Here is a 24,207-nt window from a genome sequence, read left to right on the forward strand (position 1 = left end):
TCCACCCCGCTGGCCCAGTGGCCCATACCATCCATGGCAGATTATTCCTTTGTCCTGAATCATCATTGCTGAGCAGTTAAAATCTGAATTTCCCTTTCACTGGACAGAGTTCCTTTCCAGATTGTATTGGAAACAATTTAAATTTAGAGTAGAGTTTAAACCGTGAATTCTGACTCTGGCGTAATGACTAGTGGTATATCCAAGGTTTCTGGTAAGCCAAAGCCATAGGCAAAATTTCCAAAATAGTTCTCATTTTTTTCCTATATGACCTGCTGGTATATTTTCTAATTAAGCTAATAAACATAAAATATTTGCCTCAAAGTGTGCATCACACACACACACAATCTAGTATAATATAATATACAAGTACATAGCCTAGGACTGCAATTAATGTTTCAAAAATTCTAACTTTAAATGTCTTATTTTTATTGTTTCTAAATGTTAATTTTGTGTTAAGGTACTTTGACCTCTAGGAAGGCAGATAAAAGTGAATAGATTCAGTTAGCTCTCAGGATGGTACCGGGGTAAGGTAACTGAGTTAACATGAATAAAGCAGATTGCTTATCTCTTGTTTTAAAAGAGGAGATTGTTGAGGTAGAAAGAAGGTAGAGAGAGCTAGAGAAAACATTTGGGACTTAAAAAAAAGTTCAGGCAGGAGGAGATCTAGTCTCTGAAGTGTGTTCCGATAGGGGGTGAAGGAAGACCGTTATTTTGCAAATCAGTTTCTGTAAGAAGCAGCAGTCTAAAGGTATGTCTACAAGGTCTACAAATGTAAACCCTAGAGAGAGAACAATGTACCTATCTGAGCTGAATTTTTTTTTGCAGATGTTTAGATGTATTTCTATAGAGTAGTTTTGGGGGGAAAATTGGAAAGTCGTGAATGGAAGACAAACAGGAGCATCAGAGGAATGCAAAGCCTTGTAACTTCACGATGTACCAGCAAACAATTCTTTGCCTCTCGCCTTAGGTTATTGAAATGAAAAAGCAAAGAATTGAGACTGAAGTCCCCCAAAAGTGTTATTAGGCAGGAGTACTTCTGGCTAGCAGAATGTAGTTATTTTTTTTTTAACATGGAATTTAGCTTATATGGGTATTGCAGAGATATTATACGGGTTAGCTGAAGGGAGCATATTCTGTCTCTGCTGTAAATACAACTACTAACCGAGTGGAAGTTGTGATATTTAACATTATTGGTAGGTAGATGGTTCCAAAATGTGTCTGTGTGTGTGTGTGTTTTGGGTTTTTGGTTTTTTTTTTCTTTCTTGAAAGCATTTGCTTTTCCAGAATTTATTCATAAAAAGGTGCTTTTCCAGTATTTGTTAATTAAAAAGGGGAATGAGGCTATTTCTTAGTAACAGAAATGTTCAGCTTTAGAGTATCCCTTTAATTTTTATTTTTTCCTTTTAGTTCTGAAAATAACATACTAAATTTTAAATATGGTACAATGGCTGAAGATCCAAATGAAGAGAAAAACTTAAATTGCAGTAAGTATCTCTATACAACACATCTCATGTCACCACAGCAGAAAAGAGATTATTTACGTAAGCAAGGTTTTGATATCTAAAGTATGTTCAATAATTATTGCTTGTAGGTATGCTCAGTAACTATTATTTGAAGAAAGTTCATCTTTTGATGTATTTAAAATTATTTCTAAGGTTGCACTACAGAACTAATGATTTTACCATTAAAGAAAAGAAATCTTTTTTTCCTATTTTAAGGGTCCGTGGGCTGACTTTATGGGAGTCTGATGTGGAGGCTTTGCAGTTTACCTAATTTATTTTTTAAATTACTCATCAACAAGGATTGTGCATTTCTTGCTCGTATTTCCTATGAAATATCAGTCAACAGTTCTGTTAAAACATATTGAATCTAGAGCTACGGCCTGTTCTGAGATTGTTGAAACTTAGGCAAAATTTGTAGGATGACCTTATGAAATTAGTTTTGTCCTCTTGGAAAGTATTGTTGTGTTTCTGTGAGGTCATGTGGAAAACAGAGCTGGAATCTGAATAAAACATAGTCCATCTAGATATATTGATTGTCTCGTGTTGTGTTCTGAGATGTGATTAACAGCCATCTCATACACAGTTCATAAAAATAAAAAGTATGTACCTTCATATCCATTCAGTGATGGAGTGCAACTATTGTACCGATTCGTGAACAGCTTACCAAAGGTTTTAATGGTTTCAATCAGGCTGGCACTACAGAGACATCTTTCATGGCATTTCAGGCCTTTGGAAGCAAAATTATGTTTTTGTTTCTTGTAGGAGTGCATTTCTGTTTGAGAATAATTCCCCTTCATTCTCTCAATAACATGAGGAACAAAACCTAATCAAGTCTTCCATATGTGGAAGAGAGAACAGTACTGACCTGACAGAACATGTACTATTAAGTGTTAAGATTCCTAAGTGGAGAGCGATAGGAATTAGGAATATTTTTTTTCCCTTTTGCAGCAGCCATCGTAAAAAGGGGGGAAAAAACCCCCACCCCTCCCCCCCACCCCCAAATCTTAATTATGTATTAAATGTTACTTCTTTGGCAATTAATTTCACAGAATCCAGAAAGCAAGTGAGGAGGGAGGGCTCTCAAAGACTAATTCAGACTGGTCCACAGTTTGACGTACTTTGAATAAGGAGCACTTGAACAGCAGATGAGTTTAGAAATTAGTGCCTCCTTTAGTCAAATGTCAGTTGCTGTCAGCGCTGCTTTACTCTATTTTATGGAAGGGTAGAAATGGGACTTCAGTCTGGTTGGTGTTTTTTGGTGTTCTTTTTTGGTTTATGTAGGCTTTAGAAACATCAAATTCATATAAAATTTAGCTGTTGATTAAAACATTGATATTGGGAAATTTGTATTTTCGTTGTTTGGAAAACCATTTGGACTATGGAGAGAAAAGGTGGGTGGTGGCTGCCTTTCTTCATCCTGGTTCTTGGTGGTGTTGAAGGGTGAGTCAGATCTACTTCATTGGCCAGAGTTTGGTATAGGTTTTGTATGTCATCTTCACTCATTTCTGTTGCATTCACTTTCACTTCTATTCTTAAGTCTACTGAATTTCCTAGAAAGCTAATCAGCCAAGCGTGAATGAAAGTCTGATTCTAACATAGTCTGCATTATCAAAATATGCTTAGCCGATGGAAAACACTCGATGAGAAAGTAGTCAGATTCTGCCAGATTCAACCCTAAGATTCTTAGTGTCTTACGAAGAAAGTACTTTCTCAGCATAATGCTTTTGTGAAAGCACTGTAAACAAATCAAGCTTGCCAGTATTTAGTTTTTGTCCATTCTGGAAGAACTCAGACTATAACATAGGGTACTGCTACTGAGAACAAGATTATTTAAATAGTAGTACGCTGTACTCATCTTTCTTGCAGGAGTAGCCATTTGCTTGTAGGCTGTACACCCTTCAAGAGTTTTTGGTGGTGATAACTGTCTTCCCTGGTTTAATACAGTTAGCAAAATGTATTTAAATAATACAGCACGCAATCTTGCAGCACATTTACCCAAGTGTAGTCATACATACTGAGCAATGATTACAAGTGTGCCCTAAATACTGATTACTGCAGGAGACTGTATACAGTCTTCTCGATTTACACTCAGGCAGCTACACTATTTTGCAACCCATGCTGTTGTAACTAAACAACCATTTAAACTCCTTTTAACAGCTGACCAATCCAGCCTCCTGCCTGAGTTCTTCAGTCCAATGGAAAAGTTGTTCTTGGAAGGGAGAAGTTCTGCAGGCTTAGATATTCACTTCCTGCCCTTTAATCTGGAAAAACGTTACTGCACTGTCGTTCTGGTTAATGAACTGGTAAGAATAGAAAGTATGTTCTGTGCGTGGTTTACATGTGATAGCCTAATTAATGAAGAATCAGGATATATTTGCCGGTTTGAATAGGGTACAAAATGGCTATGTGTATATTTTAAGGCAATGTTTTTGCACATGTATGCAATTATAAAGATGTGTATATGAAAAGCTTCCATTTTGTTCTGGTTAAAATACAATATTGCTATAATTCATGAAGGAAAATGTTGCTTAATAAGTTGGTCAGAGTTTTACATAAAATTGCAGGATTCAGCAAAGAAATGTAAACCAAAATTTTCTGCCCTTTTATCTCCCATAATTAGAATTATATGAAATGCTGCAAAATCATTACAAATAAAAGTAATACTGCAAGGAATGTTACTTTGGTGGCTTTTCTAGGCAATTCAGCTTCAAAACAAATATGGAATTTGAAATATTTGTCTTGGTGTGGGAACACCTTTGGATGAGACATGGGCAGGGAAAGAATAAAGTCTGTACTGTACTGTATGGCTCCCTGTGTTTATCACTGTATCTAAGATATGAATGTCAAAGTAGAACAGGAATAATTTTCCTTGCTCTCTCTCTTTTTTAATTTCTCTGCCAATCCAAATTCTATTCAGTCACTGTCTGAATAGAATGACAATGCAGGTAAAACTTTTGATTAAATTGTGCGTGAATACTGACTCCATTACCTTTCAGTTTCTCTTGACTCATGTAGCCTTTTGGGTTTTGACACATATATTCAGCAGACATTGATTTTATCCAGTTACAAAGGCCTGGTTTTGACCAGCTCTCAGACCTGTCCTTTCAGCTTACCTGAGTAGGTGGGATGCATTTAAAGTCTGCTGCACGTGCAAAATTTTTGATATGTAGCATCTCAGATTAGAAAAATCAAGTCCCATCCACATAATAGTATAATTTGTTAAAAAATGTGGTAAATCTCCTAGGGAAAAGAGAAATGTTGGCTTGCTTAAATATTTTGTATGTCTGCAATATTTCAATCACCATTTACCTCACTGGTGATGAGTGGGCTGAGAGCAGCCCTGTGGAGAAGGCTTCGGGGGTGTTGGTGGATAAAAAACGGAATATGAGGCAGCAATGTGCACTCGTAGCCCAGAAAGCCAATCGCATCCTGGGCTGCAGCAAAAGAAGTGTGGCCAGCAGGTTGAGGGCGGTGATTCTCCCTCTCTACTCCACTTTGATGAGACCCCACCTGGAGTGCTGTGTTTAGCTCTGGGGACCCAGCATGAGATAGACGTGGATCTGTACCTCTTCTTTGAGGACAGGCTGAGAGAGTTGGGGTTGCTCAGCCTGGAAAAGAGAAGCCTCGCGAGAGATCTTATAGTGGCCTTCCAGTACGTAAAGGGGACCTGCAGGGAAGACAGGGAGGGATTTTTTAGAAGGGTGTATAGTGATAGGATGAGGACTAGCAATTTCAAACTGAAGATTTAGATTAGATGTTCAGAACAAATTATTTACCATGAGAGTAGTGAGACGCTGGAGCAGGTTGCCCAAAGAAGTTGTGGATGTCCCTTTCCTGGAAGCGTTGAAGGCCGGGTTGGATGAGCCCTTGAGCAACCTGATCTAGTGGAAGATGTCTCTGCCCACAGCAGAGGGGTTGGAACTAGATGATCTTTAAGGTCCATTCCAGCCCAAACCATCCTATGATTCTAACTGAAAACCAAGTGTAGCTACCATGCTGTAGGACAATCAAATCGCTTCATACAATAACGAGACTTGTTTTATTCACATATAGACTTGTGCTGTATATAATGTAATAAATAATTTAATTTAGCATTTCTGTAATTCCTCCCTTTCCTCCCTTTCCTTCCTTTCCTTCCTTTTTTTGACAAATGAACAGAATAGTAATCAGAATAAGATTGCTTCTTCATTACGATCAGTGAAGAAGGTATTGAGATTCAAATCACTAACTGAAATTGAATCCGACTACGAATCCTACCTGTCATTGCATGAGCGAGATATCTATAAGACAAGTAAATCCACTGAGTGAGGTTTGTTTGGCCTAGTCAAACAAGTTGTTTAAATTGTTTTGAAATAATTTGTATGTTTCTAAGGTTTGAAAAGAAAGCAGAAGTTGTTTATAACATTCCTCATGGATTTGTTTCAACATTTCTTTGTTTTTTAGGAAAAAATTGAAACCGTCATTCTTCACATTTTTAGCATAGATCTTTCCAGACAGGAAATTATATGTTTGTTAACATACGTGGGTTGCTTTTTCTCTCTGTGAAATGTGAACAGCTCATGATTTCAGTGACAATAATTTACTAAGTCATAGTTTGAGTGTCAATCCAAATAACTTTCACAAATAAATGTCTAATATAAAATTAAATTAGAGAATTATTACTTTAATAATTACTTTTGTGGAGAACTGCAAATTCCTAGTGGAATTCTTTTAAAGTATCAGTTAGCAATGAGATTAGTAATGGTAGTTCAACAGTATTTTATTAGCTATTTCTATTAAAAATAAACCCTGCAAAAGTTTGCTGCTATCCTGTTTGCAGCTGATGGAAAATGGAAATATAAAGCATTTAAACTATGCGGTTACTAGCTAAATTCTCAAAATACAGTAAAATACCAATTCTGTTCCAAAGCATCATAAAAATCTCAGGAGAAAGAAACCAGGATTTGCATGCTATGGAGATCAAATTCTTCAAAGCAAATAGGGAAATGCGGAAGCTTGTTCCTACCTAAGAGTATATTGATGTCAGTGATGACAAGAAAAGTAATTGATAGTAGAATGGCATCCTAGCAACCATCACCTTCATTAAATTAGTTGTATACGCTGTGAGCTCGTTAGCAGTCCTTACGGAGCCGAATCACTGTCAAACAGGAATAATTCCTGTTAAAATATGTTCCCAAGAGTAGCTATTAGTTTGCGTGTGGGAAACCAGTTTTGCTGTAGGTTTCTTTAATCCTTCTCAGGGAATATTTGTCTGAACTCTTGAATCAAGGAAGGGGAGAAAATGCCATCAAAGTTGATTAGCTTTCTTTCTGCTGGGTCAGAGACATAATTGCAATTGTTTTCAACCTTAACATAAATACATGACAAAACTACGAATAAAGGTAAAATAAAGAGCAGGCTTGTCTGATATTATTGATCAGCAGTAAAGGGAAAACATTGCAGCAGTTGGCAGAGGGGCTAAATTATATAAATAAATAATTGCCTTCATATCTAGAATAAAGAATAAAAGAATATGCATTTTAAGGGCAAATTTTTAAAGAATGCAGTTTATGGAAATAGAGATGAACTTCTGCGCAAATTATGTCAGTTTTTGCAGCACTGTTTGATCCTTTACCTTGCAATCAATAGAAGCCAAAGTTGCCCAAAAAAAAGTTTGTGGTAAAACCAAAAGAAGCTATTAAAGCAATAGGAATATATCAGTTAAATCTCCTCTTCAATCAGGTAGATATACGGTACCTAATTCATGTATCTTTCAGTTTTGGGATGTTTTGATTGCGGCCTTTATAATTTGGAATGCTCTTGGTGAGTTTTCTTTTTTTAAAAAAATACTTCTTTCTTTCATTTGCACCTTTTTTGTTTCATCTATAATTCAGTGTTATTTCTCTGCTAATTAATTTATCCTTTTCTCTATGACAAATTACTATCTTTCTTTGTTCTAGGTCATGTTTATATTTACTTTCAAGCTTCTATAGGTTTTCTATTATTTTTGATGAAGATTTGTTAACTTTATTTCTTAGTGGAGAATTTGTACATGGGTCAAGATGTCTTCACTCAGTTAAATTATATGAGGTGTTGGAAAGGATTCAACTCATTGAAATTTCTTGACTTTTCAGATTTAATATTCTTAAATAAAGGTTCTTTATTATCATAGCAGGGTTTGAAATGATAATTTTATTTTATTTAAACATAGTTTTAAAATAATGGGTCTCCTGAATATGTGAATTGTTTCACAAATTAGATCTTAAGTGTTAAGTGATCTGTAGTTTTAGTTTTCCTATTTTGCCTTCTGTTCTGCATGAGTTGCTTTCTGAGTTGTGTGGATGTGTATGTTCTTGTGTTTCAGATTGGTGAATTCCTATACCTGATAGAGGGAACAGGTGATATACCTTTGCCTTCGGCATTGCTTCCAATGGCTGGTCCAAATGTTTTGCATGTTAGCAGTACCTTAGAAGGTAAAGCGAGTAGAAGGGAGAAGAGTAAAACAGAGGAAATAATTCTCTTTTGCAAATATTCTTTAGTTCCCATGCGTTTTTGTTAAAATTAGTTAAATACATCTGGTAAAAACAGTTGTCTATAGTGAAGTGTAAGAAAGGTGTTACAATGGAAGATCAGATATTTCTTCTGATGTTGACCAGTCAATCCATTCTCTTCAGAGGAGCAGCTGGATGTTAGCTGTCTTCTTCAACATTCTTGTAATTTTTTCAATATATTGTGCATATTTTTTTTCATAATTTATCGTCTACTTCAGAATATAGGTTGCAGCCAGATGAACCAGGACAAGTCATCCTTACCTAGAATTTTCTAGTTTTAAAACATGAGTTTTGTATGCAGTGTTGTGATTTAAGAGGCAATCCAGTAATTCTGTCTTCAAAGAGCCAGTGATAAACTGCTGTCAGTCTGTTTCGGAAACAGTGCAGCTGTTATTTGTAATAATTGCTGGTGGCTTCTTTTAGAGGGGATCCAACATTATCTGTTAAAAGCGTGGCTGCATTATGTAGATAGCAGAAAGACTTTTCTAAACTTTCATTACCATCGTGATAGTAAAGTCTGGGATTTTTTATTAACCATCAGAAGCAAATTCTGGTTTGGATTTCAGTCTGTGTTTATGATTAAATGATTAAAAGCAAAGTATTACTGGAGTAAGTAGTATATACTAGAGTAATAGCGTGTAACTAAGTATTAAAGATTTTTTTTATTCAGGCTTTTCTTTGGAGATAGAGATTTTAAATACTCTATGCAATTACACTAGCAGCTGACAAATGTGGGGGTTTTGTTTGTTTTTCTTACTTAACAGGTCCAAGTGCAGTAGAGCCAGTGTTATATTTGAAATGTGGTCTTGCTCAGATTCTTGAAGAAAATCTGAAGATTCCTTTGATCAATGAATCAAGAGAGAGGGCTCTGGCCATTGCTGCACAACAACAGATGTCAATGACTGAGTATGAAAGAAGAAGGATCACAGGGACTCTGCAGAGCAGTAGTGTTCGAGTTGCCACTGCATTGTTGGGGCTGTCCAGAGTAGAGGTGAGAAGCACAGTAATCTGCTACTGCAGTTATTTAGTTCTTGATTTGGAGGACTGAATTTTTCAAGTTTCAGGAAAGTTCAGGGGTTTTTACTCATTCTGTAATCTGACAGTTGCTAATCCCAGTTCCCAGCAGACACTGCAATATTTTCACTTATTCAGCCTGAAGCTGCTTTCTCACTTCAAGTTATTAAGAAATGCTTCCTTTAAGAAATCTTGGCTGCAGTTAAAGGGCATTAAAATTTACTTCAGTTGGCTTCCAGGAAATATCCATTGATTCAAAAAGCTTTCATACTCTGTATAATAGATATCTGTAATAGTATCTTCATTATGTACATTGTTGTAAGAAATGAAAATTCTTAAACAGTTTATTTTATTTTATATTTTATTTAGTTTCATTTTTCTTGTGCTTAATAGACATTGAGAATAAATCAAGGAGCAGGAAAGTTTTTTTTTTTGTTTTACAATGAATACAAAATACTTTTGGAAAACCACAAATCTTCCTTATAAGCTGTAGCCTTCTACTTATATACAATTACAAGCTAGAGATGTTTTTCCAAGATTTCAACATGTAGAAACAAAAAAATCCTCCCAAGGTAGCCCATTAAACAATCAGTTGTGAATAAATTTGTCATAGTAATGTTGCCAAATCAGTAAGCTTTTTTCTGATGTAGAATTCAAGTGTAACCTTCCATGGATGATAGCCACACTCTGGGTTTTAATCGTCCTTGTGAGCCTGATGTTACGTGGCCTCAGACAGATTGGTTGGCAGCTGTGTGGTTCCGGTTTCCCAGTTAGACTGCTCCCTGAGTATGATTTCCAGTGCTACACGATTCCCGTTACTAAGAGGAAGAGAATTTTCCCTAGGGTCTTGATGTTGCTAAATTTATGCCTTTTGTTTACAGGTAAGTTTAAGTATCATAAAACAAATTAAATAAGGAAAACTAACATGTTACATGTTTGTAGTGGGAAAAGAATTATAATAATAATAATTATAATTTTTCTAGTACAAATGGAATATTTCTGTATTTGTCTCCTTTGTAAATTTGCTTCAAGATAATTCATAATAATAATTAATTCAAAGACTTGTCTATAAAAAAGATACAGCTAGTTTCTGGTTTTAAATTTGTTCAATTTACAGTTAATCTTGAACATTGCAGTTATACTGTGTTATTGGATTGAAAATGGCTTTTTTGAGCAAGCAGAGTATTAAACCGTTGCATTATTTCTGTAATGCTATCTTAAGGCAGTCAAATTTAGTGCATTTTGAGCTTTGAGCTCACCTTTATGTACTGTGCTGGTCCTTCACTAATATGTTTTGTGCTGTTAATGAGCGATGTTTCTTACCAAGAGGAAGAGCTTATTTGTCCCTGAAATGAATTCTAACTGCTTTGATTTCTAAGATGCGTTGTCTAAATTATAGTATCAAAGTTAGCTCAGCTAACTACATAGTTATCCCTAGTGAAATATCAAAATAGTTTTTCCTTTTAATGCTTTTTATTATTCAGAAACCTTATGAAGTAAAAGAAGAAATGTTTGTCTACATCCAAATTTGTTTCTCTTTTCATGTTTTTTTCTCCCCTTCCTTGAATACCTAAAAAAATCTTGTGGAATGGTTCCTGGGTAAGAGGTGGACTTCCTGTAAATCTCAAAATGCATTTTGCTTAAATAAATGTTGCAGATGCATGATGTCTAAAAAAATTATAGAAGGTAGTTTTTTTTAGAAGGATGTCTCCACAATTTCTATATAACTTGCCTAATTACCAATTCAGTTTTAGAATTACACTCTCACGTCTGTGTAATTTTACATTTCTTATCCTGAAATTATTATGAGATGATTGTTCATATATATACATTATTCCTTCACTTGCAGAGACGTGCACTTCTGAAACCTGGCAAATTCCCCCCAGAGCTGAAGTATGTGGACTACAGTGTAGAAGTGAGCATGCCAGAATTCTTTGAGGTTCCTGAGAAGTTGTCTATTCCAGTGTTGGCATCAAGCAGAGTTGATTTGAAAGTTCCATCAGCAAAAGTCTTCTCATCTCAGAAAAAAGGTACGAATAGTCTTAAATATAATGAATTTGATGAATTTCAGAAAATTATCATTCTCTCCATTCTAGTATTGAACAAATCATCAGTCTTGGCTTTGTCATCACTATCCAAGTTCTATCTTACTAGCTCAAAACAGTGCCTTCCACTTGCCCTTGGTTTCCTCAAAGGCGCACAACTACAGGAGACTTGCTCTAAAAGAGAAATTTGTTTGACTTTTTTAATCTGACAGATTTTTTGCTCGTTTATTACTTTCACTTCTCATTCAGCACTGGCCTGTGCTCAAATCGTGCCAGTTATACCGTGTATCTTTTTATGTTTGCCTCTCCTCAGTCTGCCAGAGGGGCGTGTCAACTAACTGCATGTTTTCTCCCTGTCCCTCATTAGTGAAAAGTTGTGCATTAGCCTTCAGAGTGGCCTGGTCAGCTTTAGTCAGTCTCTGTTTCCTCTAATTCTTCCAGTATCTTAAATTTCATGCTGAAATCTTAATAGCTTGCTTTCTTGCTTGGCTTTCATTTTGATCCCTCCTTTGCTAATTGTTTTTTTTTTCATGCTTTATTTAAACCTATAAAGCAGTCAAGGTTGCATTTCTTAAGAAAAACTTGAGAGGCTGAGGGAATTGGAGTTGTTTAGCCTGAAGAAAAGGAAGCTCAGGGGAGACCTCCTCGTGCTCTACAACTACCTGAAAGGAGGTTGTAGTGAGGTGGGTGTCGGTGCGTTCTCTCAAGTAACAAGCAATAGGACAAGAGGAAATGACCTCAAGTTGCGTCAGAGGAGGTTTAGATTGGACATAAGGAAAGATTTCTATACAGAAAGGATTGTGAAGCATTGAAACCGGCTGCGGTGGGAAGTGGTTGAGTCACCATCCCTGGAGGTGTTTAAAAGACATGTGGATATGGTGCTTAAGGACATGGTTGAGTGGTGGACTTGGCAGTGCAGGGTGAACAGTTGAACTTGATGATCTTAAAGGTCTTTTCCAACCTAAATGATACTGTGATAAAATTTGTGTTTGTATTTACCTGCTAGGGTACCTGTGCGTGGTTATATCACAGCTAATGTAATGTGCCACAGATCTCTCGTAACAAGAAAAATAATTTTTGCTTTTGCCACTTAAAATGTAAGTAGCAGTTGTCTTAGCAAGTTTAGGAAAGTCTTGAATTATAGTCAGTCCATCTACAGGTTTGATTCCTTACTTCTTGATCAACAGAGTGCTGCGTGTTTCTGCAGTTCACTTCCCCAAGTGAAATTGGAATCAATCACGTGCTTTCATGGAGAATATTTGTTTTCATGCTTGATGTATCCCTTGTGTTTTTTGTTTCTCTTCTGGAATAAAAATAAGGAATTTGTTGATTATTTCTGACAAGTCTTTTAGTAATTACGATTTCCATTTAGTGCAAGAAAGTAAAACTCATGCAGAAATATTTTGGAACTTCAAGTACACTTTATTTTCTTTCTTCAAATACGTGTTGTGAACATCTACTTTCTCTTGAAATGCAAGTGTTTAAAAAGTGGAATTTAAATTTAAAGTAAACATTTTGTTTCAACATCCTAAAATAATTCTTGTAGATAGAGAAAGTTAGGGACCGTACTAATGAACTCAGGAATGGAAAGGACAGTTTCATTCCTTGCTTAACTGACAAACTCAGGTCATTTGTGTGGAGGATAGCCCATGGGGATAATAACTTAGTGACAAAATAGAAAAAGAAGTAATAATTCAAAAATTACCAGACCATTAATCTTGTCTTTAAAAAGAGAACAAACTAATTTATTTTGGGGAGGGTTAAACCTGAGATGCAATTTATAATCTTTTTGATAGCCTAGTAATGTTGAAATATTAGTAATGCCATTCTGTATGATTTTTCTCCTGAACCTGAGCTATTTTTGTGAAAAAACTGAAGTTGTGATGACATAAGGCAGCAAGAAAGCTTCAATTTCATTTTCAGAGGGGTGAGAACTGCATGCATGAGGAGCACCATTTGTGGAATAGAATGAGCAGCATTGCAAAGGAAGATTGATTGCACTTTCAAAATTCAGTAGTTATCATTGAAGACATTAGAACAGCTTGAGTCTGGTTGTCATACACACTGTAAAATAAGCCAAATAAAGGAACAGGAAGGGAAATACCACAATAATTTGTCAGATGTTGCCCCTCATGGAGAATCAGTTTGTTTGGAGTTTTATCCATAAGGTTATGTTGTGTCCTTTTGTCTCTGACCTTCCTCATTATCTTTTCCAGCTTTAGGGGATGGTTTCTCACCTTGGAAAACAGCGAAAAGTAACAGTCTTTGTTACATATAAAACTGCACTGAAGTTTTTACGTTAGTCCTCATGTGGTTTTCCATGTTTCTGAGCGACTCTTGGGAGACTTGGACTGGGGAACTTTTTATTGCCAGTCACTGGAATTCCTCATATACCTTCCCTTCTTTGGAAAGTGTCCTACAAGGGCTAGTGGAGGGTTTAAAATACAGTGAAAGAATCTGACCCTTTCTGTAAGCAAGAGCAGAGAAGTCTTTGCAGCAGACTTGTTAGACCTGCCTGTGTCCAAAGATGGACAGTATTTGTGATCGCTGCTCCTTTACTGTACAGCACTGTGGAGAGTCTTTTTCCTGCAGTGGATTGGGCAAATGGGATTTCTCGTTATTCTGTTCCAACTTGGACAACCCTGGCATTTTCTGAAGCTCAGGCTTTCAATCCAAAATTGGGCACAGGCAAAGTCTAGTGATTAGCTCTTGTGAGAAGTAGTAAACTTTTACAGAATTCCAGTCATTGTTGGGGCTGTGTTTGGCTGTTACTAGCCAAATGCACTGTATTGTCTCTGATATGTCTCATGGTAACTGTTGACAAATGTATAGTAATTTATACTTTTTTCATATCTAGAGAAATTTTTATCCATTAAATTTTTGTACCTGATTTAATAGATTAAAATACTTCTCTCTGTGTGCTGCTAAAAACAATAGAAAATATTTAGATGCCTAAATATACCTTTTTCCTTTTTTTCCTTTTTTGTTTTTTGGGAAAATAAAGATTTGTCTGTGCTTATATGGTAATAATTTAAAAATTCTATTGTTTGTTTCAAATTGTTGAATCTGCGGCTGAGGATACTCTCCTACAGTATATTGGAACTCTCTCCAGATTCTGCTTGTAAATTCGATGTTTCTGAAAAGCTTTACAACATCATTGCAGTTTTTTTGCTTTTATTTTTAGACAGAAGTGATGCAGTTGAACTTCCTATAAAGTTCATTCCTCGGTATGCCGGTCGCTACCACTGTCAGATTCTTCTGAAGTCCTCCTGTGATGTTCGTGTCTATGAGATTGAGTGTGTAGTGAATACAGACCATGCCGAAGCAAAGCTTGAATTTCGAACTCCAGCTTACCAGGAAGTGGTGCATAATATTCCAGTTGTAAGTTCATTTTACTGCTAGAAGCTAATCTAAGATGCAAGATTTTTAAAAACTGGGCTCCGGATCAATACTGTTAAATAAAATGCACAAATGCATGTAAATCCTGACTTCAGTATTATTGCTCGAAGTCCCTATTGGACGTAAAACGAAGCTTGTTGGGAAAAATAGTTAATGACAGTTCTTCAAGAAAATTATCAGTTTGATGGGCTTATTTCTCATGTTTCACTTCTGTCCTGACAAATGTTAATCTGTTATTTAATAATGTTATCTCACTGAAAGTGTAAATAGGAGTTGTTTAATCTAGGAAATGTTTCTGAAAAAAAGGAGAGATGTTGAGGAGTAAAATAGAAGAACTAGATGACATACAATTTAACAAATGTGGCAAGCATAGGCAGTATATCATGTGTCGTATTATCACATCTATCTTGTATATCAAACCCTGGACACAGAAGAAGTAAGACCAGATCATGAACATGGAGTATGCCTCAGAAAATTATTGCTGAAGTTTTAGTGAACTTTTCCAATGTAAAGGAAGAAAAAAATATGAAAAAATTGTAAGAAAGAAACTTAAGCTCCAAGTGAAAAGGTTGAGAGATAAAAACGGTAAAATGTTTCCTGAGATTTGAACTGTGGATTGGTCTTTGTACTCAATGTCACCTTTTGATATTAGAGCCACTGAAGAATACTAGTGAGCTAATTTACAGAAAAAATATTCTGAGATTTTGTAGATAAAAGAGAGAAGACGGATTCAAACAGGGAGACTTAATGACCGGGGAAAGATCATGCTGCAGGTGCTCTGTGAAATACTGGATGTAGACAAGGGACTCGTTTATAAAGAAAGAAAAAAAATAAAGAAAATGAAAGGAAATCATATTACAGTGCTGTCTTTTCGTACACATAAGTTGTCAGATTTCACATATTATTTATTAAACATTGATTTATTGAATGTTATATTTTCTGAAAACCAGCTGTTATGTAACACAGAAAGGTAAGGGTTTCCCCCCCTTGTTTAGGCAGAGAGTTTCTAAACATATGGAAAAATTTCTACAGATGCAAAAGGGACAGAATTTTGGCAAGTGTTAAACAGCACCATAAAGACAATTGTGACTTTTTAGAATGATATTTAGAAATTCCATCTTGACCGATAGCTATATCTGATGAGCATTCCTTCTGGCAGTATTGCTGCTGATGGTATCAGTACCAGTACCTTCGGCTGCTGGGAATAAGGGATTTATTATTAGCTGGTTTGATTTTTATGAAACACTCTTTTATTCTCTCAAAGGTGCTCTGAGCTGGTGCTTTGGGACAATGAGTACTGTGTTCTGGTTTGATGATACCTGCAAGGAAAAGTTGAAATGCATGTTAAGAGCTTTAAGTGCGTAATCTCATTTACATATTCACTTTGATTTCAGACAAACGTGTCTGGCCGGGACTGGAAACTTGAAGCAATTTTGGAAGGACAGGGTTTTTATGGCCCTCCTCTAATAAATGTGGGTCTGGGTGAAACAGCTCTCTATCCTCTCATGTTCAAGCCTGTTGCTGAGTGCCTAACACTGGTAAGAGGGAAATTAGTTTAGATATTTGAAAAGGATACTTCTGCCAATAAAATTTACATCAGTGTCCAAATTATGGAAGTACTTCAACATTACTAATACTAAACATCTGCTTGAGAGTCAGAAATTGAAAGATTACCTACAAGTTGAAGTAAAAAATCAAAGGAACTAACTTTGCAAAGGTTAAGATTAGGAGCGATAGATTTCCCCACCACCCTTTGTTATCTATTCCTTTATTTGCTCTCCTATCAAACCCTCCATTTTAATGAAACAACCAGTTACTCTGCAGAGGTTCTGCTCTTTGACTGTAAAAACGTACATTGTGTCAGTCTGAATTTAAATACATATATTCAATTGTATTACATCACCTAACTAATACAGTAACAATGTTGAATATTTCTCATTGCGTGCATATACCACAAATAAATTCATGTGGCAGGTCCTTTGATAAAATAATTTCTGCTGCAAGTGAAGCCATTACATAGAAGCTGGTTTTCTCCTCAGTAATCACTCTTCCGGACGCTAAGATGAAGAGCAGGGCATAGGCTACGACACCTTTAGCAAGGAGCAGGGTACCTCTTTTTGCCTGTGTACTGGATGAGAGATTTTGACTGCACATGGCTATTCAAATGTGTGAGTTTTCAAATGAAAAAAGGAATTGTTCTGTGAAGCATTGGTAATCCTCCTCCACATGTACACATACAAATATAGGGTAGTTTAGGAACCCAGTATTATAAAATTACTATAAAATTATTATAAAAAACCAAAAGCCCTGAATCCTTTGGCAGCAAATAAGTATGAAGAATATTTTAGTTGAAGGACAAATAGAAATGATCAAGCAAAGTTTTCTTTCAAATGAGGAATAAGGATGCATGAGAACATTTTTCCTTGCATATTTGTTTTCCAGGAAGAAGCCAAGCAGTGTAATAAATAGAAAGGCTTTAAATTGTTAAATTTCATAATTTAGAAAAATTAAAAATAGGAGCATTTTTCTTTAGTTTTCTTCTCTGTTTAACAGCAGAGTTTACTTAAGAACTAGCGAAGTCAATAGGAACACTTGCTTGAAAGCGTGCTTTGTTACATTAATTTAAGGTAATTAAGTGAAGAAGTTCGTTTGGCAGCCAAAGTGGACTTTTACAGTGCTGAAACTTTTTCCTTTTTTTGTCATAGGGAAGGCTTATCCTGCGAAATGGTACGGCTGGCACTGAAAACATCTTTAGTCTCAAGGGAATAGGGAAGAAACCTCTGGCACAGGATTGTATCGTGATAGATTGCCAAGTGAGAAAGGTCACTCGAAAAATTTTATGGGTGCCCAATTATACGAAGAACAAGTTAACGTATAAGGTAAATTTTTGCAATAATGCAACAACTATTTTTCTGTCCAAGGGCCTACGAATTATGTATTACAATAGTAAATATTATTATTATTGGCTGTATCCATGAGTAAATTATATCTATCTATATTATTGTATATCTAACTATTGATTGTAAATTATATCTAACTATAGTTTGTCGTGTATGGATATGTTTATAGTCTGGAAATCTGGGAGATAATGTATGATTTTTACTTGTGTGTTTCATGGAAAAAGATTTCTTAGGTTTTTAGTCTGGTTTCTAAGGTGGCAACACTTCTGTAATTGCACTCTACTACTTTGCTGGTCTTTCCTCCCTTCCCCCTCCAGCGGTTTGAAAGCAGTGGCGAACTCCATCAATTTTGAAATCATAGAAGGGGCTTGAGAATTACAGGGTTCCTACAATCTTCCTAAAGCATCGAACTGTTACAGGACAAAAAATGCTCTTCTACTAAGGGGGAAGATTGCAGCATGGGCGCACTATGTATCTGTTCCTAATGGCCTGGCCAGTCGGTGCCTGGAACGGTTTATAGCAGTTAGTGTCTTTTGCCCAGCTGTTCTGTCAGAGGTGTTGGAGGACGTTGGGAATACTTTCTTTGTTTGCTGATGGGAACGAGTATTTGGAGGAAATAACGAACTGGAGTTGTTGAAGGGCAATGGGTCACTGGGGAGATGGAGGAGGAGATGCTGAGGTCGTGATTTCAGTGGAGGGCTATAAGATAAAAATTCTTAGAAAGTACAATTACTTTTAGTTTCCCTGCTCAAGAAGGTATTTTCACTATTAAATATAATCCTTATTATTTTTCCCTATTTCGGTTAAATATATTTTATAAATGTATTTTACACAAAAGCATTTCCCTTATAAAAAACAGTGTTGTATTACTGTAACTTCGCAGTTTTCCTACCATTTATCTTGTCTTCATGTTTAATTTGAAAGTGATAAAAGCATTTCAGTAGTATTCCTCACCTTCCTTATCCATCCGTAGGACCCCATGTCTTAAGCCAGCAGAGATGGAATGTGCATTAGGGAAAAAAGATTACTTCTGCTTTTCTTCTCAGCTGAAGAGAAGGTTCCTGAGCCAGAACATCTCGGACCTTGCTCAAGAAAAGCCATCTTTGTCACTCTGTTAAGGCATTTCAATCTAGCGTAGGTAGCTTCTAGATACTGTGGCTATATGCTATTTGCTAGGGTGGCTCAGCCTCTGAAAGCAATGCAGGAGAGCGTGTTTGAAAAATTGTCAGCATATGTAACTATGTATTTTTTAATTGAGGGGTTTGGGTGTTGGGGTTTCTTTTGTGGTTTGCTTTTTTGGGGGGAAGGAGGGAAAAGGGGAGAATGTCGATTCTAGAAGATAAAATCTGACTAGTGTGGGTTTGTAAAGTGATCTTTTGTATTCTGCCTTGCTTCCAGTAGCACCCAGTACTGCTTTACTCAGAATGACACACGTTGGTAAGACAGTGACCTCACCGTATGTAACCAAGAGTGACGATGTGTGTAGCCGCAGCACTCTCCTATCGGTCAATAGGAATTCGTGGCAGTGTGAAATACTTCCTTAAACTCATTCTAGTCTCCAATTTTTAACTGTTACAGGAGGGTTTACATTTAATGGACTTCGCATCTCATAAAAAGTTCCAGATTCATGTTCCTATTTTTTGACTCATTATTAAACCCCCCAAACACAGTAGTATTTTTTGGGCGACGTTGACATTTTCCTTTTAAACAATCTTAGCTTTTTAGATGTGAATGCATTTACATTTCTAATAATTTGTACTTTTATCTCTGAAAGAAATGGATGTTTTTGAAAGCTGACAACAGAACTATTTCCTCTGCTTTCCCATTTTGTGCGAACTCAATATTTTTGTATCAATGAAAGTGAAAGACACTGAAATATCAAACTTAAAATTGAACACATTATAATGATTCATTGTATGTCATTTTCAGAAACATTGCATTAAATGGGTTTGTGACAGTGGTAACTATTTCAAGGTGAGCTGGGTCTGATTGAATTTTGACCTCTTTTAGCATGTTCCCCGGGTACCAAAATCTGGTTTTCATGTGGGTTTTTTCCTTCCACTTGACTTTTTTTTTGCGGTGGTTTGTTTTGTTTTGTTTTTTCCCCCCTCTGTGTGAAGTACCGCTTGACAGTCCAACCATGGGTGCTCTTTTTGCACAGGGACTTTCGGGAGAGAAGTAGTAAGGCCACCTATTTCACGCATCTATACATGAAACAGATTTGTCAGAGTGAATAATGAATGTTCTCTGTGCTAGAATTTCACCTAGAAGCTGTGATAGAACAGCTGCTGAAGCAAGATGGGCTGGAATTGTCGGGAAAGGCATGATTACAATTCTTAACCAGTGTCTGGAAACTGTCCCCACAACAAAGCAAACAGTATTAATCACTTCCAGCACTCTCCAGCAGGTGTCACGTAGTGTCTTGTGCTATTGTAGTAAGTGAAGATCATTTGCTTGCTTTTAATTCCAAAAGTGGTGATCTGTAAATTAGGATTTAAGCAGTAATCCAGAACTTGACTACCTTTATCTGTACTTGCTAGCAGAAAGAAAACCTCTGAGAGGGAGCTGGGACCAACAGCCTTGTTAGAAATGCAAAACAAGCTTTATTTACTCAGAAAAGTGTAGCACAAAGGGCAAAAGGAAAAAGCAGTGATACTAACTTAGTTGTTGTTCATTCCATGCTGCCGGATTACTGTAATTTCTGGACAGTCTGTTGTGAAGCAGAGCACAACAGACTCTGCTTTTGTCTTTGTCAGCGTATCCCTTGGGGGCGGTTGCTGGCAGCTGAGTAACTTCTCCTCTTTAATCTAGCACGTTTGAAATTTCACCACGCTGTCCTTTAGCAAAATTGATGATTAAGGAGAGGAAATCTTGTCAGCTTTGATGGAGACAGAACAAAGATAATCCAAAAAATAATAGTTTTAGAATTTTTTTTCATGGGAGCTTGTGTAATTTTGTTGGCTAGTTAATATCTTCATTATTGAATTGGTTGGTTGATTTGCCTGGTACATCCTTCACTGATGTAGTGTATCCACTATACAAGGTAACTACTCATAGATAAACTGGGACATACATGCTATTTTTAAAAAAACTACTTTAAAAATAATTAATAGCTAAAATTATTTTAAAAATAATTTTATTTTTTTTTTAAAAGTATTTAATTTACTGAAGTAATGAAGCTCAGCCTATATCAAGAATGGTATGTGTCAGTAAGTGATGGGCATAATAATTTTCAGACATGTCCATGACCAATTTATTGCACATGTATACCTAGCAATAAGTAATTTAGCTGAATTGATACTTCGGTAATTTTGCCTTTGAGGTGTAAATTTAGCTTCACTATTCCGTTTTAATAACTGAATATATTAAACTATAAACCTAACAAAACCTCATTTCATTAAAAAATTAATTATATTGTATATATGCTACCCTGTTTCTCAGTATTTATCTAATAGCCTCAGTCAAAATAAGGATACTACTGCAAAAGTGTCTGTTTAAAATGAAAGTTAAGTCTGGGAGGATGAAGAAGGGAATAATTCGTTCTTCCATTAAGAATGCCCTCTTCCCTCCGCATAATGCTTTTCCCGTTTCAGACATATATAGAGTGTTCGTGTCTGGAGCAGCAAGAATTTTGGTATGTGTGGTTTGTTTGTCTGTGTAACCATTAGTATGTGTCAAGAGAGTTGCGGAGGGGAGCAGTGCCTTTGGAATTCTGCGGAGGTCACGTGCATGCCTCTATCAGTTTATATTTAAAATTGGAAAGCAAAACACTTTCAGGGCCCACAAAGTTTTAAGTTTTCTGTGATTAAAAGGACAATTTCCATAAATTCCCTTGAAAAATGTGAATGTTTTTGTGAACTATTTTCTACTGATTGATGTGTAAACCTTAGGGAAATACTGCCACTGCGCTCTTGGTGGCTGGTTCTAGGGGATATAACAACAAATAGTCTTTCTCGTGATTAACTTACTCCTGGGTCTGAAAAAATATCACAACAGAATTCATAAAGAGTTTGTGTGCTTATAGTGTCGGCCAGATCGCACATCCTTCTCTGATGCTGAATTAATAGAAGGTTAGTGACTGAAATGGAAGTGGATTTTAGTGGCTGTAAAATTAGATTCAAATCATCCTACAAGAGTAGGAAATGTAAAGTATTCCTATAAAAAACCAATCTGCCAGTCTCATGACAAAACTTTTTATACCATTTTGTTTTGGTTTGGTTTGCTTTGCTCTTTTATATAAAGCTCTATCTGCTGGATATAAATTTTCTGGTATGTTGATGGTTGCTTCTAATGGTGCGTTTGATAGTAACTTTAGCTATAAAGGTGCCTAACTCTTTCAAGGTTTGGATTTGCAGTAAAAATACAAACCTGTGTAACTTTTTCTCAGTTCGAAATAGATGTCATTGAAGTATCAGCTGACATTTTTGAAGTTATCCTTATTTGGCTATTCAACTCTGGAAAAAAAAATTTTAACAATAATTTTGAAGATTGGCTTTCCATTCCTGTAAATCATAAATAGCCATATTACAGTTCTGCAGCGTGCATTTGCAGACCCACGACTGATAAATTCATTTAAAATTATAACATTTTATAAATCTGCTCCGTTGATTCTTTCTGGCTGTGTGTAAATAATGTCTTGAGGTGTTAGGCAATGGAGAATAGCGTAATTTAAAAACTAAATCCCTGGAGATGGATGGATCCGAACAAATTTTCTGCAATGATAACTTTAATAATAATTTACATTTTGATTTCATTGTGGTATTCTACAATTCTTATTTTCTGAGTGATGGTGGAATGATGTGACATATGTTGTGTGGGTTTGGGGAAATTTGTGGTTACTGACAGCTAGCATTTCTGCACTGAATTAATTGTGGTGATTGCATGATAAATATTGGCAACTCAAACAGCTTTGCTGTTTCTTAATTATGTCACACATTGTCTGCCTAACAAAATCTGTGCAAATAAAACATCTACTATTATTATGAATTTGAAGGACTGATACTGGTATGTGGATCCAGGCTTTAATGCAGAAATTTTATCAGAAGTTCTATTCTATTTCAGCTTGTTGTGTTAGTTCTTTATTAGGTTTTTTTTGAAAGAATTGGTAGTACCAGAGTATTTTATTAGTTATCAGCACAGGTTTACATTGCACAACAAGACAATTGACTTTATTTTCTTGTGAAATCTTAAGAAGAAGTAGTGAAAGACAGTTTATTTTAATAGTCTGCCAAACTCCTTTTTTTTCTTGTATTTCCTTAATTAAATTCCATGGTGTCATGGAGCTTGGACTTACACATTCTTCTGAAGTACTGAATAAATATTTTTAAAATTATGTATTTATTATTTACTATTTATTTGTTACATTATTTCCTGATTGATGTGAAATTTTATTAGTCTATATGTCTTTGTAAATGGATATAACTCTTACGTAAATTATAGGAAGAATAAATTCCTATTTTTTGAAGATGACAGACCTGCTAGAAAATAGAGATAAACATAAAACTGGGAGTTTTTCTTTTCCCAGCTCAATTATACAGTTAAAAAGTATTTTACACAGTAGGTCACCTGGTGTATTTTCTAATGGCTATGCCCAGTAATGTTAGAAAGATGTTAAAGAATGGAAGAACTACCAGTAGGAGGGTTTTTAGGAGACAGCGTTATTATTGATATGACCATTTTTTTGGCAATAGGATGCTCACAAACTTTGTAAAGAGAATCAGAAATGCTGCATAGATTGCAGGTGCAGTTAAGAAGCTGCAGTTATTCACACCTGATAAATTCTGTGTGTGCCTGTGTGTGTAAGTGTAGGTACAGCCATTTCTACCCGTATACATACTCCGTGTATGTCTATATCTGTGCAGCCCCAGCCTTCATACGATTCCATCCTGAAAGGGCTTTCTTTTGGTGTTGGCTGGGTATGGAACACAAGGTTTCCTTCGTCCTGTGTCACCCTTTGTCTGTGCTCTCACAGAGAGCGCCTCTCCCCAAAACATTTCCCGTTAATGCACAAATATTGTTATTAGGTAGAAGTTCTTAGACTTTTCTAGTGCAGAATCATTGTAAATGCTGCAATTTCATTCTTTTTATCTTGGTACGCTCGTATCTATTGGGATACCTTTGAGACAAGATTTTTTGTCTTTCATGGTTTCTTTGATCACTCTAAATTACAGATAGTTCTTTGAATGCAAGACTTCTTTCTCTAAATTCCAGTTAATCTGTCTGTAATTGCTCATGATTCCCTCCTTGCAAATTAGGACAAATACTAATGGTCTGCCTCTCCCACAAACTGGTAGAAGTAATTCCGTATATTGAGTCATTTTAGATAGCTTGTAAATCTGAAGATTTTTTTCTGTTGATAGAAGAGCCCCTGTTGAGGCCCTGTGTTCTTACCTCAACATTTATTTGCCTAACAATAATGACTCGTTAGATTTTGTTAAGCACATTCAGGTATCTTTGGGAACATGGTTTTGCAGGTTATTAAGGGATCTAAGATTATATAATGCTACATCTGAGACTAAAATCGTGGCCTATTTGTACATACAATCCTCATAAAAGTGCGTTCGAATGAGAAGCAGCTATCATCTCTCTGGTATTCAGGGAACACTTGAATTAAAGCTCACCGTGTATAAATTCTTTCACTTCTTTACTCCTCATTTTCTTCTACACTTACGAAATCTTTGCAGGAATTTATTCTTATAAAAATCTGAAATTTCTGGACTTTTTCCTGTGTGAACTTTGACATTCACCATCTTTTTCACCTTCTGAATGTTCTTGGATGTATTGTTATTATATTAATATCTGTGTAATATATCTACGG

At 35.9% G+C, this 24,207-nt stretch overlaps 2 protein-coding genes across 2 annotated transcripts in view; both read left to right on the forward strand.

Annotated features, from left to right (window-relative positions):
• Positions 1-473, forward strand: part of CHDC2 (calponin homology domain containing 2) — a 23,645-nt gene extending 23,172 nt beyond the window's left edge. The window contains exon 14 of the mRNA XM_010143080.1: positions 458-473. Coding sequence (XP_010141382.1) covers positions 458-473 — 16 coding nt within the window. The remainder of the gene's footprint in view (positions 1-457) is intronic.
• Positions 474-1,444: 971 nt separating this feature from the next.
• The window catches only part of LOC104499560, a gene marked incomplete at its 3' end in the record, with an annotated part of 24,365 nt that continues 1,602 nt past the window's right edge, over positions 1,445-24,207 (forward strand). Inside the window, exons 1-8 of the mRNA XM_010143081.1 lie at positions 1,445-1,484; positions 3,660-3,805; positions 7,846-7,954; positions 8,797-9,023; positions 10,896-11,076; positions 14,276-14,472; positions 15,885-16,028; positions 17,196-17,369. Coding sequence (XP_010141383.1) covers positions 1,445-1,484; positions 3,660-3,805; positions 7,846-7,954; positions 8,797-9,023; positions 10,896-11,076; positions 14,276-14,472; positions 15,885-16,028; positions 17,196-17,369 — 1,218 coding nt within the window. The remainder of the gene's footprint in view (positions 1,485-3,659; positions 3,806-7,845; positions 7,955-8,796; positions 9,024-10,895; positions 11,077-14,275; positions 14,473-15,884; positions 16,029-17,195; positions 17,370-24,207) is intronic.

This window comes from Buceros rhinoceros, unplaced genomic scaffold (genome assembly GCF_000710305.1).
Source record: "Buceros rhinoceros silvestris isolate BGI_N320 unplaced genomic scaffold, ASM71030v1 scaffold24379, whole genome shotgun sequence".
NCBI classification, from domain to species: Eukaryota; Metazoa; Chordata; class Aves; order Bucerotiformes; family Bucerotidae; genus Buceros; species Buceros rhinoceros.